The sequence below is a fragment of the Gadus chalcogrammus genome, chromosome 7, assembly GCF_026213295.1.
Source record: "Gadus chalcogrammus isolate NIFS_2021 chromosome 7, NIFS_Gcha_1.0, whole genome shotgun sequence".
NCBI classification, from domain to species: Eukaryota; Metazoa; Chordata; class Actinopteri; order Gadiformes; family Gadidae; genus Gadus; species Gadus chalcogrammus.
The window spans coordinates 25,687,824-25,704,732 of NC_079418.1; the positions used below are offsets into that span (position 1 = coordinate 25,687,824).

The following is a 16,909-nucleotide window of genomic DNA, read 5'->3' on the forward strand; positions in this document are numbered from 1 at the left end:
AGCCACATGCCACGGTAATCTAATCAATCCTCAATCAGAGGACCCACATGCCTCGGCTGTCCCTCGCCTCCATCCCAACAACACATCACAACTCAGGGGCTAACAGGAAGCCGGATTGGCGAGATGGCGCCAGGTTGTTGTGATAAAAGGTTATAGGCTGTGTAGTAAGCTTCTGAATACAAAATATTTCTACGAAGGCGTTGCGTCACACACCAAGAGCTGTCGCTGGCAGGAAGGGACCTCCCCTGTATGTTCAACCTCAAGGTTCCTTCCTCTTCCTCACTGGGTTTTGAGTATTTTCCTGGTCTTTTACAAGGTATGGTCTGACGTGAGCATGTGGAACCCTTCGAGACACCTCATTGTTATGAAGCACAATAAAGCCCAGGAAAGAATACTTGATACCTCATCATTAACGTCATGACAGCAATGAAGAAATCCAGAATGATGACAATGCCAGGCTTTATTAGAGAGTGGACATGGTTCTTAACAAGTTGCACACCAAACCAGACAAATGAAGCCACCAGCCGCCGACAGAAGACCAGTTTAACACAGAGAGAATGTTTTGTTGTTTCATCAATGTGTCAACGATTAATAATGCTACATGTGTGAATGAAGTGCGGTTTTCTTAAAACAGGGAGTAGCATTGTTGACATACGACAGTATGATTACAGTGTACAGTGTCGAAGAAGACATTACTTTTTGAGGTCATGTTTACATAACAACAAAAAAGTATCCCAGCATAGCGCATGTCCAGGAACCTGCTCATGGAAAGATAAAACTGGTTTGTGAATCCAAAAATATTCACGTTCTTGAATTATTCCATAATACCGTATTCCACCGGTAGGGACAATTTTGTATTAACAGCATCTCTTGTCCAACCAATAGGACACCAGCTTCTCTCCCAATATTTCCTGTGCAATCTGTTCAGAAATCTTCAAAGTACACTGGGCAAACATGAAAAAACCTGAGCCAATAGCTTTTGGATCGTGATAGCACCTGTAAACCAATCAGAAGAGGTTCGGGTAGAACCTCAGTCCCTCGACGGAGTCATCTCTGCATAGATGACCCATCTTCTCAGCCAGGAGCAACCTGTGGCACAAGAACCACAACAAAGAACCAAAGTGATGAGAGTGATGCTGGGAAATTCTAGAACGGTAATCTAAAACAAACGTTGGGACGGAGGACGGCAGATACTGACCGCTCTTTGGACAGCAGCACGGACAGTCCTAATAACTTAGCAAACTCTTCGGAGGTCAGCGACCCTTTGTCTGTCACCTGCAGAAGACAGACAGACACATTGAAACATACAGAGACAGGGGCCCGTAGCGTCAGGGTCACCGTACTGTGGTCCCCACATGGAGCTTACATTGTCCAGAGCCGAGGCGATCATCTCCTCCTCGCTGTGAGACTGCAGCTGTACCACCATCACGCCGCTGTCGAACACACGCAGCCTGTGGCAGAACGAGAGAGCGCAGACAGGGTGAAAACAAGGTGGAGGTGCTATGGAAGGGAGGAGAGGGCGGGGCAGCAACATCGGCAGGCTTGTACATCACAACAAGGGGCACAACTAGTTATATTGTTGGATTGCACTCTTAATAATGACGTCCAAATGTGCATTATGGTAAACAATGCCCAATCCTGCAAGGTGATGTTGAAACAACCATAGGTAAAAAAATAAATAAAAAAACAGGTCAGGCGGGACAAAATGTGTCAGACTGGGTTGAACACAATTGGATGGGTTACACACACACACACACACACACACACACACACACACACACACACACACACACACACACACACACACACACACACACACACACACACACACACACACACACACACACACACACACACACACACACACACACACGTCTTATTATTTTGCTTGTTTCAAACATGGCCGGCTAGGTCAAACCAAATACGCTTAGTTGGGCCTAAACTTGTTTATTAAAAACCTGATGTACGGTTTAAACATGCTGGAACGGGTTAGACCAGGAGTTGACAGATCGTATCAGTGGGACCTGTTAGGTATGGAAACAATGACTTATTTTTATTTTGTTAACACACTGGGAAGTCACAGGAAATGACACGGCCACACAGGGGTGGAGCCCAGGCCAAACAACAGGAAGTCAGGAAGGAAGTGTCTGAAGCGCTGATTCCAATGGGAATGAGGCTCCTAAAGTCCCTCTTAGCTGAAATACACACAGAAGGATCACTGTATTGTAGTGTAGAGAGTAAGGTGGATGGCAACCATGTATGCCTACGGACCTCAGTGGAAGCTGCATGGACTCAAACATCTTGCATGCGTTGACGAGATCTTCTGGAGACAGCAGCTAAGGAAGGGGGTAGGGGTTTGGGAATGGGACAAAGGGGTTAAAACAATCACAGGAAATTCTACAGTATTACCACATCAATCACAGGAAGTTCTAGAGTTATGGAGGAAAGCGAATGAACGCAAGAAATGTTGTTACTACAACAACATCCCAGGAAATAGTATAATGATTCAATAGTGTTTTTTGTGTGGGTGTGCGTGTGTAGTTGTGTGTGTGCCCGTTACCTCCATCCCTCTGGCTCGGTTCACAAGACAGTAAACTTCCGTTAGAGCCATCATTCCTCCGCGCTCCTGGTAGAAAGACAGACAGACAAAGAAACAAAAAGGTTGATTTGTATAAACAAAGCATAACCTCTTTGAACTCGGGATCATGGCCAAGCAAACCCAGACCTTTTTTTCCCCATGTAAACTAGCAGTGACATATAGCATAAGCAGACACGTGCGCATAGACAGTATAAGCATAACCGTCATATGTGTCAATACATTTTCATACACACACCTCCAGCGGGGCCAGCAGCATGTCTCCCAGCTGTTTGGCTAGCTGCATGTGGTAGTTTGTGCCGGAGCCATGCGTTTCCCTGGTTACTGGGTTTGCAATGCCCATGCTCAGCAGGTACGACTTGAACCGGATCGTCTGCAAATAAGAACATACAGTTTCTCTTCCGTACAAAAAGTGGGGAAATTAATCAGATACTAATATTGATTCTTAATATTTAGCCATGCGGCCTATTTTTTTAATCTGAGGCGATTAAAAAGTTCATTGATGAATATGTATGAGGTGAGGCTTGCTCATCAAGAATATATAATCAGGTAGAGATTGTGGATTCGGGGATCGAACCCAGTACATTTAGGCATGGAGTCGAGCATCCTCGCTATCACACTACCCTGCCTCACTGAAATAGTGTTCTTCAGTCCCAGACAATGCAATCTGGTGTTGTATCTACCATAGATGTACATGGAGGTCTCCTTACCTCGTCCTCTGTGATGTCCCCATGCTTGTCCTTGATCTTGTTAGCTATGGACCTGGACAGCTCTACCATCTCCTTAGCCTTAAAGGAAACAACTAAACTCTCACTCATCATGACACAAACCCTAATCAAGGAGCTCAAAGGCAATGGGTTCATAGAAGATTTGAAGACAGTACATAGCACTGTGAAAATACACGGTAATGCCATTGTAAAAGGTCCTTCTACCTTCACCATCAGCTGGCTGAGGTCCTCAAAGGCCTGGAAAAGAGAGAATGAAACCATAAATTAATGATTGAGGAAATCAGAAGCAGTTAACCTGCCAAGTATTGTACAGCATCTCTCCTTTCCTGTTCATTGATCTCAAATGTTAAAGTGAACCCCACCTCCCTTTAAAAACAGAAACAAAAATGTGTTTGAGATTTAATTTCCCTGATTATTCCTGACATGCATTCTCAAGTAACTATGACTTGATAAAGCGCTGAGAGGACTTTGATTACGGAAATGCTTGTACGCTTGTATAATGAGTGACACAGATCATGTTCAAAGTAATTAAATTGATTTAAGCACGTGCATGACTAAAACTATAATAAAACTATTCATTCATGCTCCAAGGAAAGAAGGGAAAATTGTTAATGAATTCAATCTAAAACCCAATTAGTACATCTTCGATTTTAAAAACAGATATCCATTCCGATTTATACAGGCTAGTTGACATCATTCTTTGGACTAATCATGGGCGGAATAAGCTAATTTAAAGTAAAAGTAAAGACATCTAGAGCAATGAATGAATGATATTATAATCTATCCATAACTTAGATAGGTGGAGTGTAGCTGAATTCCCTCTTGTCCTCACCTCTGATATATTCTGTTCAGTTTCCTTCCTTTTCTGCTCGATCTTCCTCTCGATGCCAACGATTCCCACCGCCCGCGTCTTTCCTGTCTGCTGAGGGAAGGGACCAAGTAAAGAAAGATTTTAAAGAAGTTGACAAATAGTCCTGTCCCATTCTGTACTAACAAGCACAACACATTTACGACTAAAAATATGTATCTTGGGAAATACTGAACTAATGAATGAAAGTACAAGGTGATTCTTATAATTCATTCTAACATTATTAAGATTACAAAGAAACCCTCACGCAATACATGTATCAGATCATTGGGTGTATGGAATAAGTGCCACCATGTGGCCAGAATCCAGATGGCCATTTTAACAGGGGCTTTCCTCAACTGAAGCATATATATATATTAACGTCACACACACACACACACACACACACACACACACACACACACACACACACACACACACACACACACACACACACACACACACACACACACACACACACACACACACATAATCATGCCTTAACGAAATGTATATAGAAATAATCACTGGATAAATAATTGTATAATAAAACGAGTATGTCCCACCTGAGAGCCTGTTGCCGTCGAAATGGTCTGTGGAACTGGTGTCTCCCATCGTTTCTGAGTCATCTCCTCGGTAAGCCGTCTGAAGAACTAGAACCAGACACCCAGAAATCAGTATGCGGTCAACATCATGGATTAATCTCCATGTAGTTCATGAAGTAAAGCTTATGTAGCACAAGTAGTTTATTCTTTTCTCCATGGGTCCTACCTCGATTTGCCCATGCTCTTTGAAGGAAATTTTAATGTAGGGGAACTTGCTTTGTTGGTAAGGACCTGGCTCCTTGTTTGCCGTTACTGGATACAAATGGATTACTATCTTCGCACTAAATGCAACAATAACAACAACAAACAACAATGATCAACGGGATGCCTCCTCCTTATAATGAAAGATCTACTATAACAGTTCAAGCAAGACAGTCAAACCATTAGGTTAAGTCAAATAGCAAGTCAGTTAAACGGCCTTACGGTTAGGTCATTTAACTGACTGTTATGCTATTGGATATAGGTTAGGTTCTGACCGATATCTTTGACCCTTTAGAAAGTGATAAAAGGGGGACACCCAATTTCAACACATTTCAACGATGCACTTATGAGACCATCACTAACCTAAACACCAAAACAGAAACTTCTAAATCAACCACCCAAATATAAGGATTTAGTGCATAAATATTTGGAGATAATCCTCCCATAAATCATATTTGTGCACATACCTCTTTCCTATTCCCGCAGCTTGCTCCTCAAAATAGATAATTTGCGACAGCGACAGGGCTATGCAGCATTCCTAAAAACACACCAGCAGAGCAAATTAGACCAGTACCTTTCCAATTACAATAGCAATGCTTTGACTTATAGGTATGACGATGTTGTGTTTCCTCCTTACGTGATTTTTATGATCCCTCCAAATCAGTCGATGAGTGGTCAGCAACACAACTCCGACATCTAGTTTAGCCTACAATAACACACGTTACAATTGTTATATACATTATTCTTCAATTGATAGATAGACAATTTATTATATTAAATGTTGTAGGATATATATAAAATATTGTACATTGAAAAATATGCTCACATACTACACAAGACTAATTTTCACATTGGAACAAATTAGCGTTAGCAAAGGGGCACGAGCTACCTTATCATCTCCATCATAAAGTTTGACACCTCGTTGCTGGATTACTAAGGTTTCGTTCATTTCCAGAAGTCCATTTGTCCATGCAAATCTGTCCATATTTTACGAAACTGTTAATGTTCAAACTCTTTATTCACTGGACTGATGACATATTTGTTTACTTCCTGGATTTCCTGAACAGCGTTTGATGCATATGCCTGATGATGCCTGATGAAAAATATATTTTGAAACGGATAATGGCTAAATAATGTTTAGGGTTGATTATGTATGTACACCGTTAAATTTGTGTCATAATAATTGTAATTAACATTAATATTGGTAATCTTTATGGATTTTATTTTTCTGATACTGTATTATCGTTCAGGATACCACAGTGGGGTCCCATCTACTATTGACGGTACCAGCGCCAGCTGTCAATACAAGCTAGCATTCTGCTAGCATCCTGCTAGCTCTTTTCGCGAAATAGACGCGTTAATCAATTTTACAACATCACGGCTAGTATCGTAAATATTAATGCAATCAGATACTTAACCGAATCTATTACGTGATGCGTTTATGAATTCATGTTTGATTTCTGTCTCGCTTTCGTAGGCTTGTACCCACAACTTGGCTAGCTAGCGTCTAGCTTGTTGTTAGCAGCAGACAGTGCTCTCGGTGCAGCCAGTTATTGTTTTTGGTGCAGCCAGTTGTTCAAGATCGGAAATATCAGAAAACAGACCATTAATTAAAAAAGAACATGGTGCTTTACAATCGGCTTAACTACAAACTGCCGATTGAGAATTCAATGCCTTTAGATTATGCATCTGTAATTGTATAACTAGAGCTTATTAATATTTGATTCGGTCGATTAGGTTAGGTGCCTTTTTTAATGCATGTTACGTTATGGAAAGAATTTAGACCATTATCTATTGGATTCAAGAGAAGATATATCTCCTACTCAGAAGAGCTACACCATTTTACAGGATAGCGTTGTTATACAATTAACCATCCACCATGGATAAGAAATCCTTTGACATTGTCTTGAACGAGATTAAAAAGGTAAGAATACCTGTCTAGATTTTTAATACGTCCACAAAACGTTAATGTCATGTTTTATGTTAATGCGAGTTGAGCTTGTCGAATGTCCTTTTTTCAGTGTGTCCTGACCGACCAGAGGACCAAAGCCATAGAGCAGGTGCATGGCTATTTCTCCAGCGAGCAGGTACATCTTTTCAGTAGAATAACCTGAGACGGTCATTACTAACATCTATTGCAACATGATTCGATGTAGTTATGTAGTTGACATTTCATAGACCTTTTTACATTACAGTGGTCAAGGGGTTCTGGATGTTGCAGCCTCTTGTGTATTTGAGTGGCGTGTCTTTTTATTGTGACCGAGTGTGTTACTCCTGCAGGTGATGGAGCTTCTAAAATACTTCTCCTGGGCGGAACCTCAGATCAAAGCAGTGAAAGCACTTCAGCATGTGAGTTACTACTACATTAGTTACACTTTACATGGAATGAAACCAGGGTGTGAAATACGGGGTGCCTTAGACCCTTTGATAGACACTTGAGACCCCCTGAAAGCATCAACAGCACAATTTTAAGGGGTCTTCTCAAATATTATTGGTCACTTAAAATTGTAACCCTAAAATATATTTTAAAAGCTTACTATTTCTTGTGTGTATTATTCAAATTGCAGACCATTTATTCACAAATATGAATGGGCTACAGACAAATATTGTTTGTTCATGTATTAATTGTCTTAGTATTAAACAACTTTGAGTGATAGTGACTTTGAAAATGATTATTTTGTCCCACAACTTTTGTTTGACGGAAATCAACCTCTTCTTATTTCCTTTAGAAAATGGTTGCAATTCCAACCACCAAAGTTGCCAATATCTTAAACTGCTTCACCTTTTCAAAAGACAAACTGGTAGTCCTGGAACTGTTAGCACTGTAAGTAGATGATTGGTTTTAAACAAACCTCATGTCATTAAGAACTTGTAACAGACATTAACGGACAATAATGCCAATTCAATAATTCAAATAACTTTTTGACTGATTCTCGACTTTTGAATCGAATAGGAACATATCAGACGCTGTAAACTACCATCCGGTCGAAGATCTCTTCCGTATTCACCTGTCTGAAAAGAAACGGGCACGCAGGATTCTGGATCAGGTGAGAGCAGTGTGGATCCTCACTCGTTTGTTACATTAGGTATTTTTTATATCTGCACAACTGGCTAAAGTTAGAAGCAATTCAATATTATCAGGAAGCAGTTGGTATGAGTCACTTTGAAAATCTGCTGGCCCATTGGATACCTCAAACCATTCCTACGTCTCCCTATACATCAATAACCATAAAAAAGCTAAATGTAGTGCATTTCACTGGTTGCATAAGGATGGCAGTGGTGGATGTAATACGGCGAGTTCTGATCTGTGTTCAGTGTATTCAATTCCCGTCCTACTCATCGCTTTATGTTATGGTTTTCTGTGCTGGTGTATTGAAAGATGAAGCCTTTCGCCCCAAGAGTGAATCACAGCACCACGTTGGATTCCAGTGTTGTATATAGACGCCAATATCTGTTCTTCTTTTGACTATTCCTATACAACAGTATATAACCAGGCTTCCATTCCATTTAATTGAACGTTGACGTTGGTTTCCTGACTGGTTTCTCCAACCCCTAACCCAGGTATGCAAGGTGGGCTGCAAGGCTCCCAAGGCTATGATCTCTTCTTGCGGTGTGATACCAGGGAACCCCTACCCCAAAGGCAGACCCAGCATGATCTCTGGCACCTTCCCTGTGAGTCTACTGTATCTCTTGTTATAGTTCTATATGTGAAAATAGCATGCAGGCACTAGCTTCAATTTAACAAAATATACATTAAATAAAAAAAAAGTATTTTTGCATAAAATGTCCTTGAAAACAAATTAAGATGATGTGTTAGGCCTTACATATTAGGCCTAATACAAATTTCAACTCATTATGCTTCATCATTCTTGTTAATATCTGCTTGTGTGCGGCTAACAGGGAATGCCACCGGTGAAGAAAGAGGGGGAAAAGAAGGAGGAGAACCCTGCAGCCACAGAGGCCAAAGGAATCGCCTCGCGGATTATCGGCCCCTTTAAACCGGTACGTTTCATGTCAAAACCTCAGAAGTTATGATAAAGTAGAGTGATCTAGGCTAGTTAGATGGTCTCATGGTTGGGGTGTTTGACTCCCAGCTGAAGAGTTCTGGGTCAGAACCCCCATGTTCACAGTCTACCTATCGGTCATCCTTGAGAAGATACCCTTCTTCTCGTTTCTACAAAGATGTTACACTTTGGATAAATGACCTGAAATAATCTTCAGGCAACAGTGGATTGATCAGAGAATTATGAGCTGATTCATTGATTGGCTGATAGCTGGGTATTCAAACTTTCCCCCCTTTTTTCTAGTTTCCGACGACCTATAACCCCCAGCGGCCCGTGCCCTACCCTATTCCCCCGTGCAGGCCCCATGCCACCATTGCTCCAAGTAAGAACACACACACACGCTACAGGGGAAGATAGACAAACAATGGCAACTTATGCTCATCACATACCACTTTTTCTGACCAACTGGAGTGAGAGAACACACACACACACACACACACACACACACACACACACACACACACACACACACACACACACACACACACACACACACACACACACACACACACACACACACACACACACACACACCTGAGACAGCCTCAGTGGGCTAGCCTCACATCCCAGCGGAGGTAGCCCAGCCAGGGTAGCTGGAATGTGAGGCCGGCTCAGGCTCGTGTCTAGCGCTTTGCGTACGTAGACCTGTTTCTTAGCGTGCCCCTGAGAGTGTACCCGGGAGTGTGTTCTACCCAGGAGTGTGGGCATACGGTGTTAACGCTTGCGACTGCTACTCAGGTGCGTACAACAACGCGGGCCTTGGGTCTGTGGGAGGAGTTCTTACGGCCAGCATGCCCCCTCCTCCCTACAGCGCCTCCCACAAAGTAGCAGGTAGGATTCACCTGCAGGGTGTGTGTGTGTCTGCGTGTGTGCTTGGGTCTGCATGTCTGCGCGCTTGAGAGTTTGAGTGCGTATGAGAGACGGAACATACCGACTTTACCCTACAGTTGCTGCCTTAACCATCTGGCTTGGCGCTTCATTGCACTGATGGCACAGTAAAAAGGCGCTCTTTGCAGATAAGAGAATCATATCGTTATCGGAATCTAATTAAAAAAAACTGTAAGGTTGCAAGAAATGCCCACAAAGTATGATCGAATTTTCTGGGCACAATGTTGTGCAAAAGTTGTACACATATTGAAGGTCAGCTTTATCAGATTTGTATGCACTCCATGTGCGTTACACTCACGCTGGTGTGTGAGTGTAACGCACATGGAGTGCATACAAATCTGTGTTTTAGACCTAGCAGGAGACCCGGCAAGGCAGGCAGGGTGAAATTCTTTGTGTACTTTGTAATTTGCGATGGCTCTATACTATAGTGCCATCAGGCAGCAGCACTGCTCTATATAGAGTCTATAGGAAGCACTGCTGCTACCCTGCTAGACACACGCCTTTTTTGTTCACAGCGTCACATCGCTAATTCAGAGTGTGAATTTCTGGCATTAAAAAGAAACCAAAACGACCTTCAACTGCTTAAGCTGCTAATGTAATGCGCAATTTTCTATATCTTGTTGACGTGTATAGAACCCCGCTTACCTTGGCCAGCTTTTAAAAGTTGGAGAAACAAACCTATATGTCCTGCTCCAAAACTTGGCTAAAATACAAATCAACATATATCATGTAGATGTTAGATGTCCATTTTTGATTACACATTTTGGTAATCACTTTGGATTTTTGTTGACGAGTGCCTGTTTACTCATGTCCACGTTTGCACCCCTAGATTACAGTAGAGACTTGCTGTGAATACGTTGAATGATTTAGCTATTAAAACTGTGGATAATCTCAATGTGAAAACAGTAGAAACTTGCTGTTAAATCACTGGGCATTCAGTAGATTATGTCACGACCCCACTGGTATCTAGGGAAAACCGGCTCTCTGTCTAGGCAGGAGGCGAGACACATACGTGGTATAACCACAGCTGGTAGGCAACTAGCTTCCGGGGCACGTGTGTAGTGACTCACCTGGGTTCCTGGTGAGCGCTGGTCCTTCTCTCTCTTGCTATGGAGATAGCCCAAGCGTTGTGGAGAACGGTAGCTGTCTCGTTCAGTTATGGTTTACATGTTTAGACAAACACTTGACAAACAAAGACGGTGAAGGGGCGGTCACGTTCCCCCGTTGGACTCCTTAGCTCTGGTGTGTACTGGCATCTGGGTGAATGGCTTTACAAAGTCTTATCCTGCCGGGCTGTAACCACTGGCCACCATGCTGTGCATATCCACCATCTTGGATCCCCCAGGTGACCCCAATCAACCAATCAAGGGAGCCACTCCCACCGTTACCATGACCACCAGTTACCAACCAGCTTAACAGTAGGATCGTGACAATAATATCACAGTGAAAACGGTAGTTAGTATTTCTGAGAGTAGTACATCATCTCTATGAATCCAGTGGAGTTTCACTGTGACGACATTAGAATCTGCAGAGACTCTCTGATTTTGGTCTCGCTGTGGAAAGAACCGGGAGTCTCTACTCTCAGCAGGGATAATCTAAAGACCAAAGTGGCAAGGTCACGCTGCAGATAAGACATGCAGACCTTTGCTGGGTCACCCTTGTAAGAGTTTTTTAATCTTAATATATTCTACCTGGATAAATAAGGGTTAAATAAAAGTGTAGTCTTGCTGCAGAGCGTGTAGAATCGCCTTCGGGAGAGTAGAGACTTGCTCATGATGGGAGTAGAGATTGAGACTCTCTGTGCAGATAGAGTAGACGCAATCAGGTGCAGACCAGGCCGTCGCTGTTGGTGTTCTTTGGGCCAGAAGCCTTTTTATACCAAATGTCCTTTTGTTTGCTTTCATCTCTTTCTTCTCAGTCCTGCTTAGCTTGTTCTCTTATATCGTTTTGGGGGCTCTTAACACGCATTGCTTTGACTGAAGTAACTATCGCCTCGAAGAGCAATCCTGGCAGTTTTCAAGTATGGTTTTTTTTTAGGTTTGTTGCATATGTTGCCACGTTGACATACATTTTAACAATGATGCTTCCAAATTGTTACCCTCTCACTAGTGTTTCGGTCCGTGTGGCAATTCATAGAATAAACAGCATTTATTATATTTATGTGGTTGAAAACTGTCGGGAGATGCTCTGTAACGGGATGCATGCAATAAGCTGTATGGCTAGTTAAAGCGGCTCTGTCCACATTGTCCCCTCTCTCTCCCGGACCCGCTGGGTCTCGGCTTGGTGCAGCACGGCTCACAGGATGGCCACGGCACTCCTTTTGGCCGTGTGATGTAATATGAACCAATGTCCCCAGCTAACCCTTCTCCCTCCCTTGCCAGGTTACCCCAAACCAGGCAACCACCTGAAGACCACCCCGGGGGTCGAGAGCGGACCCCTGGTTATCCCCCATGGCTCCACGCCCACCACCCCTGGCCCCCAGCAGCCGCTTCCCTCCGCACCCATCACCCCCGTGTTCCCGGGCATGGTGCCCTCCCAGAACCCCAGCACGCCCTGCCCCTCGCCGTCCCCCTCCCCCTCCGTCATCAAGGGTGGGCCGCCGACACCCGGCGCGTCCTCCGTCATCAGGACGCACACGCCCACGCCACAACCCGGCAGCTTCTCCCCGTCGCCCTTCCACACGGGACACTCCCGCTCGGACATTCCCCCTAACTCCAGGGGCCCGGAGTCCCACCCGCAGTCCAGCCCCATGGCCCAGGCCCAGCACAAGGCCTTCCTTCAGTCACTGGACCCTCATTCAGGGCCTGCCTTCCAGGGCATGCTGCCACAGCAGGGCAACCCCGCCGGGTCGGTGATCCGCAGTTACACCCCCTCTGGGCCGTCGTCTCTGATTCCCGGAGGCGCTGTTCAGGCCGCCGCCGCCGCCGCCGCGCGGGGCCAGAGCCCCAGGGCGTCCCCGGCTCACATGGCCCACTCCCAGGCCGCCCTGAGCCCCGCGCTGTACAGCGACCAGCAGCGGACCGTCCTCAGCAGGCACGCCGGGGGCAGCGGCAGCAACAGCCCCGTGCCCTCCGCCTTCAAGGGCGCCTCCCGCAGCGGCACTCCCTCCGTCGGCTCCCTCGTGGGGCCCGGGTCGGCCCAAGCGGCCCAAGCCGCCCTGGCCCGCTCCCTCGGTCTCTCCCACCCCTCGGCCTCCCCCCAGGGCTCCCTCCCCAGCCCGGCAGCCATGGCCGGCCTCCACGCGTTGTCCTCCAGCCCGGTGCCGTCACACTATCCGGGCCTCTCCCCCTTCTCCATGGCCTCGTCCCTGCCTCCCTCGTCCCTCCCCTCCAGCATGTCCTCCATGGCTCCCTCCATGTCCAACCAGTCCCAGAACCCCATGTACCCGGGCCTGGCCCCGGGAGGCGGCCCCGCCGGGGGCTCTCCCTTCGGCCTGGGCCTGACCAGCGCCCCCTCCATGTTCACCGGCCACTCCGCCTTCCCAGGGTTCGGGGGATCGGGGGCAGGCAGCCCGGTGTTGTCGTCCTTCATGGGGCTCCCGGGGGCCACGGCGGCCTCAGTAGCCTCAGTGTCGCCCCTCCAGGCGGGGGGCGGGCTGCCCTCCTCCTCGCCCGTCCTGCCGGGCTTCGCCTCGGCCTTCAGCACCAACTTCCAGCCGGGGTAAAGTTGTGAGCTATAGGCGCTTGAGCCATCAGCGTCTGCCATTACGAGTGTGTGTCGATTTGGGCTGCCTTTAAACTGTTAATCAAATATGGTTTGGCACCCCTCCACTTTTGATAATAGCTTTAAAAATGGCCGCAGCTGGATGTGGGTCTTTGCGTCTGAAAATGTCTTGTAAACAGTCTGACTTATTCTTACGTGGTTCTGAAGCGGCCAAAGAAGCGGCAAATGCTAATAACGTGGCATTAAATGCTAAAAACTTAAAAAATCCATTCTAAGTATTGGTGGCCCAGAGTGAATCGATGTGTTGCGATGCTGCAAATTGCTTTGTGTGGTTTACTGTATGCGCTCAACACTGGGGTTCAGGTTAGGGTTAGGGTTCTACATGAACATGGCCGACCACAACAGAACAAACCATAATTGAGGGGAATACACTATAGCGCCCTCTGTAGGAGTAAGTCATTAACTTCCTCCAATAAGGTTCACACATTCTGGTTTCTGGCTAGACTTAAAAAAAGAAAAGAAAGAAGATGCTATGATTAGCTGGTGATACAAGCACCGTGGTGTCAAAGAATGGTGATACTAACATGAAGGGATGGTCTGTTGTTCCCCCAGGCTGGGCGGTGGGCTCCAGCCCCCCGGTGGAGGAGGCTTTCCGGGCCTGCTTTCCTTCCCCGGGGTCCCCGCCTTCTCCCCCTCCGGCTCCCCCGCCTCCCTCAGCGGCCTCCACAACCCGGCCATGCAGTCGGCCCTGATGCAGGTATGACGGGCACACACACACACACACACACACACACACACACACACACACACACACACACACACACACACACACACACACACACACACACACACACACACACACACACACACACACACACACACACACACACACACACACACATAAAGTCTATAGGAAAGCTCCTCAAGGCCGCCGGAACTACAGGGGTATGTGTGAGTGAGGTGTGTTTCTCTGTGCTCCAGGCTCACCCTCAGTCTGCCCTGGATGGCTACCCTCCACAGCCCAACGGCTACCCCAGCTACGGCCCCGGCTCAGGGAACCCGTTCCCCATGCAACCCGGCCTGCACCCCCAGCTGGGCTGGCAGTGAACACACACACACACACACACACACACACACACACACACACACACACACACACACACACACACACACACACACACACACACACACACACACACACACACACACACCACAATATCAACTTTCACCCCATAAATCCTCTGTTAATAGCTTTGCCTTGGACAAACACACATATACATACACACACAAAGGCGCACCCATGCAATCACACAACAATAGGTACAAACACAAACACACTAGTCACCAGGCTTCCCTGAGATGCCTCGTGGTAGTTCAGACCTGAACACGCTTGTTCAACACAGGATGGAAACAGAACGGCTAGCACTGAAACTGCCCAACGTCATTGACTTTGTTTACCCTGAACAAAAACTATGGAATTCGTGGAAGTTGATGTTAAAAAAAGAAAAAGAAAAAAAGAAAAGCCATGTTTGGCTTTTTCATGGATTTTTCATCATGGATTTTGACAAGAAGTGAGACGAAGCCATTCCAAGGATGAACTGGTTGTGGCGAGGAAGGAGGGGTTTTAAATCTACATTAGAATACAACTAATGTATTACCTCATTGTTGGTCAAGCGACTCTTCTCTAGAACACCGTTGGTCAGGCTGCCATAGCTGCCAATGGCTAACGGATGATTTAAGATGTTTCAATAGGGCTTGTACATTGCGATGTCACATAGCAATGACGGCCACCATTTTGTAGCATTTGAGCAGTTTTCTTAAGTGATTCATCGTGAAATTAGTCATTATGGGGTACCATTGTCATGTTTGTAACTGCCACAGCGTTTCTCATTTGAGACTTGGTAAAACAACGTTCTCAGGTTACGGTATATTTCCATTGATTTAGTATTTTACTGTACTACAACTCTGAGTCGTCTCGCGATGGTGGAGAATCTGCAACAAAATATATCCCATGATGCATTCTGATGTACGAGCCCTAAACGAAATGAATGTTGCATGTTACAATAAATATTGATTTATGTACCCAGTTAAGATAAATGGCCCTCTAAATTGACACACTTAAAATATATATTGAAATAGCAATACCTTAGGTAAGATAAAATAATACCTAATCCAAAATTGCCAAAATACGTTTAGCTTATGGATCCAGCCATGTATGTCGATATCCGACAACACAAGTCCGTAAATGATCGAGAGAGCGAGAGATTATGTGTTCTGTATGGAGAATGATGTTGATGCCTAGGTTAGCGTTGTGGATGGTAAGGGAGAGTAGTGATAATCATGATCGAAATTTTGTTTTTATTTTTCAAACTTTTACTCCCACCAGTAAACCGTTGATTGTTCAGCGAGAGGAGCGTTTGTGTTCTTGCAATACTATCCACAACCAGGGGGTGGTGCTGTGTAGGGGGGAGGGGGTAGTGTACTAGACGATGCTATTATTTAGGTTTGTTTGTTGAATAAACGGTTTCATGTGTATGAACCTGACTTTATATGTTTACAAAGTAATTTTTACAACTGTGATGCAACATATTCAAGGGTAATATACAGTGATGAACTGTAGGTGTTTGTGTATTTACTGACACTGATTTCCTAAATGATGCAATGATTCTGTGATGTAATAGGGTTGTATTCCTGAAATCTTTTTGAGTTTGAAATAAACTGTTCTTCTAATAGGGGACTGCAATACTTTATTAAAAAACATTGTTTAGCACTCATTTTGAAAGATCCATTTATCACAGCAGCTCGTGGAAAAAATAGATTATTGAGGGTGAGCTCAAAGTGCCCCCAGTCTGTCATGTGAGTGGCAAATGTTGTCATGTGAGCGATTGAGTGGCGATTCCATGTCCGTATTTACAACCCCAACTAATTCCCCTGCCTATCGGGTTTTACATCCAGGTAAGATATGATTTTACAACACAGGCCTATAGCCTACATTAACCCAGGGGACCTGATCATGTGCTTAAGTGTCATCCACCAACCACACTTATGTGACTCAACCGGCGCAATTAACACATCCTATTTACTGGAAATCAGGTAAGAATAATTGTCAAACTTGCTTAAATAATAAAATAACAATATGTAACATCTTAACAATGATATGTCACACTACTGGCATGTGTTTGTATATTTATCTTTGATTTTTAAATGGGCATAATATATATTTAAAACACATACACACGCACACGCACGATAACACACACACGCACGCACACACACACACACACACACACAAACGTACGATTTTTTTTTATCATTGT

The 16,909-nt window shown here is 45.0% G+C and overlaps 3 protein-coding genes across 5 annotated transcripts in view; 2 read left to right on the forward strand and 1 right to left on the reverse strand.

Moving 5' to 3' along the window:
• Window positions 1-16,909, forward strand: part of LOC130385249 (glutamate receptor 4) — a 1,260,456-nt gene that overhangs the window by 533,462 nt on the left and 710,085 nt on the right. The gene's annotated exons all lie outside the window — the stretch shown is intronic.
• On the reverse strand, window positions 424-6,084 carry vps36 (vacuolar protein sorting 36 homolog). 2 transcript variants are annotated; one of them, XM_056593739.1, is made up of 14 exons: window positions 5,867-6,084; window positions 5,615-5,683; window positions 5,445-5,515; window positions 4,943-5,057; window positions 4,738-4,824; window positions 4,157-4,246; window positions 3,529-3,561; window positions 3,307-3,384; window positions 2,835-2,969; window positions 2,561-2,626; window positions 2,272-2,336; window positions 1,367-1,451; window positions 1,199-1,275; window positions 424-1,089 (listed from the first exon to the last, which is right to left on the reverse strand). In XM_056593739.1, exons 1-14 carry the CDS (start codon window positions 5,960-5,962, stop codon window positions 1,008-1,010), a joined length of 1,149 nt encoding a protein of 382 aa, XP_056449714.1. In that variant the 5' UTR covers window positions 5,963-6,084; the 3' UTR covers window positions 424-1,007. The 2 variants fall into 2 exon arrangements, with proteins under 2 accessions (XP_056449714.1, XP_056449715.1); XM_056593740.1 differs by having other exon boundaries at window positions 4,157-4,243; window positions 5,867-6,074.
• proser1 (proline and serine rich 1) lies at window positions 6,015-16,897 on the forward strand. Its single transcript, XM_056593681.1, has 12 exons — window positions 6,015-6,901; window positions 6,999-7,064; window positions 7,258-7,326; window positions 7,707-7,801; window positions 7,931-8,024; window positions 8,539-8,649; window positions 8,878-8,979; window positions 9,285-9,363; window positions 9,780-9,872; window positions 12,311-13,589; window positions 14,205-14,349; window positions 14,574-16,897. The coding sequence occupies exons 1-12, from the start codon at window positions 6,857-6,859 to the stop codon at window positions 14,697-14,699; spliced, it is 2,304 nt and encodes a 767-aa protein (XP_056449656.1). The 5' UTR covers window positions 6,015-6,856; the 3' UTR covers window positions 14,700-16,897.

What these genes read in the sequence shown, in the direction of transcription:
- vps36 (XM_056593739.1), bottom strand. Translation starts at nt 5,962, where the DNA reads ATGGACAGATTTGCATGGACAAATGGACTTCTGGAAATGAACGAAACC. An exon ending in CGACGGCAACAGGCTCTCAG is followed by an intron (nt 4,247 to 4,737) that starts GTGGGACATACT and finishes CCCTTCCCTCAG; the next exon opens with CAGACAGGAAAGACGCGGGC. An exon ending in TCGCCTCGGCTCTGGACAAT is followed by an intron (nt 1,276 to 1,366) that starts GTAAGCTCCATG and finishes TGTCTTCTGCAG; the next exon opens with GTGACAGACAAAGGGTCGCT.
- proser1 (XM_056593681.1), top strand. Translation starts at nt 6,857, where the DNA reads ATGGATAAGAAATCCTTTGACATTGTCTTGAACGAGATTAAAAAG. An exon ending in TGATCTCTGGCACCTTCCCT is followed by an intron (nt 8,650 to 8,877) that starts GTGAGTCTACTG and finishes TGCGGCTAACAG; the next exon opens with GGAATGCCACCGGTGAAGAA. An exon ending in CGCCTCCCACAAAGTAGCAG is followed by an intron (nt 9,873 to 12,310) that starts GTAGGATTCACC and finishes CTCCCTTGCCAG; the next exon opens with GTTACCCCAAACCAGGCAAC.